The sequence below is a fragment of the Halictus rubicundus genome, chromosome 13, assembly GCF_050948215.1.
Source record: "Halictus rubicundus isolate RS-2024b chromosome 13, iyHalRubi1_principal, whole genome shotgun sequence".
Classification (NCBI taxonomy): Eukaryota; Metazoa; Arthropoda; class Insecta; order Hymenoptera; family Halictidae; genus Halictus; species Halictus rubicundus.
In genome coordinates, this window is record NC_135161.1 from 3,884,306 (window position 1) to 3,890,524 (window position 6,219).

Consider the following 6,219-nt stretch of genomic DNA (forward strand, 5'->3'; position numbering starts at 1 on the left):
GAGCAGTTCTTCCTTATGAAACATATCGTACCAGCACGTAAAGACAAACTTCAAAGCAGGTGTCAAGAGAAAATTACATTAATGAGATATAACACGCACGCAAATAACGAAATATAAGGTAAATACAACATACAAAGTAATTAACGAAACATAAAAATCGTAATTACATACTACTAGCAATTAACATACCAATAATAACATTTAACATACTAATAGTTAGACTGCGGATGTTTATGCAATTGTTAATTTTTGCAGACAAATTTTCAGAAAATGGATATTACGTCCAGTGGTTCGAGTTGGGCAATAGCGCAAATCACGAGTTCGTGGACAAGACGTTAATAATAAATTCAGCTTTTGAGTCCACACGGCGTGTTGCGGACGTAAATGCGTGCGAATCTCGGCGGCGGAAATGCGACGACACAGGTGTCCGAATGCATGGTCAAGCCAAGCGAGTAAAGGTAGACGCAAGGCGTCTACCTTAGGCCGCTAAAAACCTCAACAAATGGAGGGAATATTCCCTGATATGAAGGTTTAACGAGCACGGGGGGACCGAAGAGTCCACCCGGGGCCGTCAGGCTACTGGAAGAAGCCACGAGATTCGCTAAGCGCATGAGGGGGAGAACAGATGTTTAGGAAAAACAAAGAGTCGGGAACATCTCGGGTACCGACCCCTCATTGAAATCCGCAGGTATGCGACGACATGCCGGGGTTCCGCGAAAAAGGGATTAAAAGTTTCCAGGTGATAAGGCGACCGCGTGCCGAAGGCTACGGTTTTGTGTTGGATTGTGTGCACCATGGAGGGGACTCAGTTGTCGAGGATCCTCGGGCTGAGTGGGGGATTCTCGGGCTGCGAATTCAGTTTTGTGTCAGCAGGCAACGAAACGAAAACAAATATTTGTACAAGAACATTTTGGTGCCGAAACCCGGGAATTTCGCCGGTTTAGAGAGACAAGGCAATCTTGTCAAAGTGCTTGTGTCGTTTCGAGGAAGTGATACGAAGCTGACAGGTCAATGGCTAGAGGGAAGCGCAAGGCTCCTGTGAACGGAGGACGGCGAGCCCCATGTTCGCCGAAAAGAACTCGTACCCGAAGCGAAGCAGGAGCCATCAGAACCACCCTGGGGATCAGCGATACTGACGAAGCCGGACCATCCGGACTACAACCTGGACAGATGAACCGAAGAAGATTGGGATCGCTCACCTCAGACGCGCCGGTGGAGGAAGGGATCGCCGAAGACTCCGATAGGGACAACCGTCAACAGGAGTCATCCACAATTCGAGGAGGAGGCGACGTCGGGAACTGGATGAGTAACAGGCGACTTCAAATACAAGAACAGGGTGAGCGTGACTGTCCGCGAGAGAGAGACTCGACGATACGAATTGTAGAGGCTATCGAGTCTACGTTGCGCACCGTCCGCGAAGCAACAATAGGGGAAGCGAGCTTACGCATCGCGAACCGATTGTCAGCGACGGGAAAATTGCCTGAGTTTTCGGGAAACCCATTAGAATGGAGGCATTTTAAAGAAGCATATCTTTTAACCTCAGAAATGGGTGGATATAATGAACGCGAAAACATGGCTAGATTGTTTACCGCGCTGAAAGGAGAGGCACGTGACTCGGTTAGTAGTTTGTTCGCCATAGGACGCGACGCGTCATTGGTTATGCGTACATTAGAATTGAATTTCGTGAATAAGAACATGGTGGTCCAGAAGATCGCGAGTGACATCAAGGAATTACCGAGCATAGACTCTGGTAAAATGAGCATAACGAAGTTTGCGACGAAACTTCAAAACGCTGTCACTGCCTTGCGTTCTCTCGATCTCGTCGGATATCTCCACAGCCCCGATCTGACGCAGAGTGTGGGAAATAAAATACCATCGGCTCTGAAATACGCGTACAATAAATACTCTTCTGAATCCTCTCAGAATAAAACGGAGTTAGAAAAACTAGCAGATTTCTTAGGCAGAGAATCAGAACTCGCAGAAGCAGTAGGAGTGTTTAATACAGAATCAAACACCGACGTGACGTCGTCTAGGGCCGCAATTCCGAAGGAGCAGCTTAGGCCGAAAAGACGGAGAATTGCGACGGAAAGGGCGTACGACATAAACTTAGTTGAAGGTCAAAAGGGGGACGTTGATAAATGCGTGTTCTGCAATAGGGGGAATCACATCGCAACCGAATGCCGAGTTTTTGCAAGAGAAACAATAGCGCGACGATGGTACTTGATAAAAAAAATTGAGACTGTGTTTCAAATGTTTTCGGAAGGGGCATTCGCGAATGAAATGTAATGGTAGTAACTGCGTGAAATGTGGGGGGTCGCATCATGCTCTTCTGCACAACAGCAGATTCGAAAAAAAATTACGGACCGCAAGGCCGGAAGCAATCAGCCGGGAGCTAGAACCGCCATCGAGTGTCATTCCAGGAAACACCGCTAATAACGGTTTATGACTAAACAAAGGAGGAACACTGCTGAAAATACTGCCGGTCCGGATAGTGGGTCCAATTAAGACAATAAATACGTTCGCCTTATTAGATGAAGGATCTACGGTTACCCTCGTTGTCAAAAAAATACTATCCGGCACGGGAGTAAAGGGGACACGCGTAATCGTTACATTAAAAGGCATAGACACGCGGGAGAAATTGGTGACGAATAGCGAGAAGATAGAGTTCGACATACAAGGAGAAGGTAATATACATAAAATCAAACAAGCTATTGCGATACGAGATCTAAGACTTCCGGTCCAATCACTCTCGAAGGATATCGTACAGTACACCCAACATAAAGAAAAAATAGCTGTCCAATCATATACAAACGCGCGGCCCAGGATCCTTATAGGACAGGATAATTGGCGCTTAATAGTAAATCTTGAGTTGCGCACGTTGGAGAACACGGACCTCGCACTCTCCCGTTGCCTACTGGGATGGACATTACACGGGCAGCAACAACAATGTACAGAGAAAATAGTTTCAAGCAGATGCGCGATGCAACAGGCATCTTTTGGATTTCCAGATAGCGTTAAAGGTCTGGACCAGGACGAGAGCCTCGATCAGTTAATGCGAAATTACTTTGAAATAGATAGTCTGGGCGTAAGGGAAACAAAAAAAGAAAACGGTAAAGTTAACCGTGTAATGAAAATCTTAAACGATACAAGCCGTCGCGAGGGGAACGTGTGGGAAGTAGGGTCGTTGTGGAAAGAAAACCGTGCGCCACACGTGGACAGCAAAATAATCGCGCAAAGAAGGCTCGATTCGTTAGAAAGGAAACTGGATCGCGACCGGAACTACGCGGCTAAATATTACGCGGAATTAGATCGCGTTATAGAAAGTGGGTATGCGGTAAAGGTGAATCCTGAACTCAAAAGGGAAAAGTTTTGGTACCTGCCGCATTTTGGGGTTCAAAATATTAATAAACCGGGAAAAGTAAGAGTAGTTTTTGATGCGGCCGCCAAAACAAATGGGCTTAGTTTGAACGACCAACTAGAGGCAGGCCCAGATTTGTTACAGTCATTACCCGGTATCTTGATGCGTTTTAGGTTGTACGAAGTCGCGTTTAAGGCGGACATAAAGGATATGTTCCTGCAAATAAAAGTCAGAGACGAAGACCGTGGAGCACAGAGGTTTCTGTGGCGCGGAAAAAGAAGAGTAGGAAACCCGGATACGTATGAAATGACACGCTTAATATTCGGCGCGAAATCATCTCCGTGCAGTGCGTTATACATTAAAAAGAAAAATGCCGTCGAAAACGCCGAGGCGTCACCGGAAGCAGCGAAAAGCATAGTTGAGGATAGCTATATGGATGACTATCTAGCCAGTCGAGGAACCGTCGATCAAGCGAAGAAACTTATTCACGATGTGATCAGGATAAATCTAAAGGGAAGTTTTAAAATGCACACGGTTGGGCAAGCAATTCCGTATATATTATAGATTCTATTCCGGAGACGGTTAGGCAACAGGGTCGAGATGACATGCGCTTATGCGACCGCGGGGGAGAGCGAGTTTTAGGACTTATTTGGAATACCCAAGCGGATGTATTGCATTTTGACTTAGGAATGACTAAAGTATCGGAGAGTATACTCGCGGGCGAAAAAAGACCGACTAAACGAGAATTTCTCAGAATCATCATGTCCGTATTTGATCCATTAGGTCTTCTGTCTCCATTTACTCTAAAATCAAAAATATTAATGCAAGAGATATGGCGCAGTGGCATAGAATGGGATCAACCGTTAAGAGACGAAGAACAATTAGGTTGGGTATCCTGGCTCGAGGGACTTCGCAAAATAAGTAGTCTCCGTATTCCTCGTTGCCACACACCAACCGGGATCGACTGCGCGAAATTTCAGCTACACATATTTTGCGACGCCAGCTTGAAGGGCTACGCAGCAGCAGCATATTTGAGGGTTGTCATGCGAGACGGATTCGCACGTGTAGCGCTAATCATGGCGAAAACCAGAGTAACACCTTTGAAACCGTTGTCGGTCCCACGTTTAGAACTACAAGCCGCGTTGTTAGGTGCGAGACTAGGTAAAACTGTTGCCGATGAACTAAAAATCGAAATAAGTGAGCGAATATTCTGGTCCGATTCTATCACAATCGTTCGATGGATAAAATCAGAACCGCGAACACGGCAGGTATTTGTAGCAAATCGATTAGGAGAAATCGGAGAATTAACGTTGAGTTCCGAATGGCGGTGGTTGCCATCCTCTTTAAATCCCGCGGATGACTCCACGCGCTGGTCAAAAAAAGAAATGAGCACAAACGATCGTTGGTTCACCGGTCCGGAATTTTTACATCAGGCAGAGTCGAATTGGCCAAGGGAAAAAGATATCACCGAAGCCGAGAAACTGCAAATTGATGCCATTGAGATAAGAAAGGTAAAGGTGTACGTCGCTCAGGCATACGAATACTATGTCCCATATGTCGCGAGAATGTTGGGTTGGCCGGGATTATTAGTAGCCGCGAGACGCATAAAAACCGCCTTTGACCACTGGAGAGGAAGAAGCCGGACTCAAATAACAACGGAAACGATCATTTCAGCCGAACACTATTGTTATCGCTCTATTCAGTCCGAAATGTTTGTAGAAGAACTGGAAGCATTGAAAGCGAAAAAGGGCATCAGCAAAAAAAGTAAGATTGTAGCACTGAAACCCTACGTGGACGAAAAAGGAATTCTGCGAGCCTGGGGACGAGTTACCAAAATAGCTGAAGAGGAATTTAACAACCATCCAATCATTTTAGATAGCAAACATCCCGCTACCAAATTGCTAATAGAACATTACCACCGGCGTTTTTATCACGCTAGTAATGAATCAGTCGTAAATGAGTTAAGACATGTAGTATTGACTACCCCCCGTGAGGGGAGTTCCGTACCTCGAGGATTCGCCCCATACCGGAAAAGTCAGCCGTTCATGTTAGGCTCTCTACCCCTAGCTCCATCAGTTGCAAAGGAAACAGCCCGTAGATGTTGTGGACTTGGGCATTGGAAAAACCCCTCGTTCACCAATTAAGGATCATCACAAAGGTAGACCGTCCCGTACGGGAAGTAACTCGCTTAGCCGCTACCGAATCGACTTGCGCCGACCCAGGAGCGTTACCAGCGGGGGCCACGAGGAGGCGGAGTTACCAGCTTAGCGCTCGGTCTCTAGCAGGTTTCGTCAACGGTGTGGTAGCCGTTCTCATGACTATTTCACCCTACGATCCCGAATACCCAGTTGTTGAGGTATTACCTGCGAAGGATCGTCAGGGTTGTTTTTGCCTGTTTCCTATGTGCCGAAGTCTATTCTGCTAAGGCATAGTTCCATAGCGTGTTTAAACGCCGGACAGCTCTTTTCTCTCAGCCCGTGATTGGCTGGTCTTCCTGCTCTCTTGCAGTTAATGCAAGTAGGCTTCTCTTGTTTGGACGGGCATTTGTCATAATTATGCCCGTCTTTGCCGCAGTGCCCGCACGTGTCGATCTTTGCTCTGCAATGTTTTGCAACGTGTCCAAATGACTGGCATTTGAAACACCTTGTTGCAGCTATATAATCTTTTAGCCCGTAGGCTTGGAACCCTATAAAGACCCGGTTCCTGTCCAGCAGGATTTTCCGGGTCTTCGTTGACACTTCCGCCACCCAATTGGTGGTTTCACAGTCCTTTTTGCCTGTTTTGAAGAGGAGTTTAAACTCCTCTTCTAATTTTGCCTTCGAGTCAAGTTCCAGGTTCTGATTCTGGATTGCTTTTTGGAT

General features: G+C 46.5%; 1 protein-coding gene across 1 annotated transcript; it reads left to right on the forward strand.

Annotated features, from left to right (window-relative positions):
- The first annotated feature begins 1,011 nt into the window (after nt 1–1,011).
- LOC143360330 (uncharacterized) lies at nt 1,012–5,263 on the forward strand. The gene is made up of 4 exons (XM_076799057.1): nt 1,012–2,116; nt 2,457–3,875; nt 3,923–5,184; nt 5,234–5,263. Exons 1-4 carry the CDS (start codon nt 1,012–1,014, stop codon nt 5,261–5,263), a joined length of 3,816 nt encoding a protein of 1,271 aa, XP_076655172.1.
- Nucleotides 5,264–6,219: the final 956 nt, after the last annotated feature.

What these genes read in the sequence shown, in the direction of transcription:
- LOC143360330 (XM_076799057.1), top strand. Translation starts at nt 1,012, where the DNA reads ATGGCTAGAGGGAAGCGCAAGGCTCCTGTGAACGGAGGACGGCGAGCC. An exon ending in CAGGATAAATCTAAAGGGAA is followed by an intron (nt 3,876 to 3,922) that starts GTTTTAAAATGC and finishes TATATATTATAG; the next exon opens with ATTCTATTCCGGAGACGGTT. An exon ending in TTCTGCGAGCCTGGGGACGA is followed by an intron (nt 5,185 to 5,233) that starts GTTACCAAAATA and finishes CAATCATTTTAG; the next exon opens with ATAGCAAACATCCCGCTACC.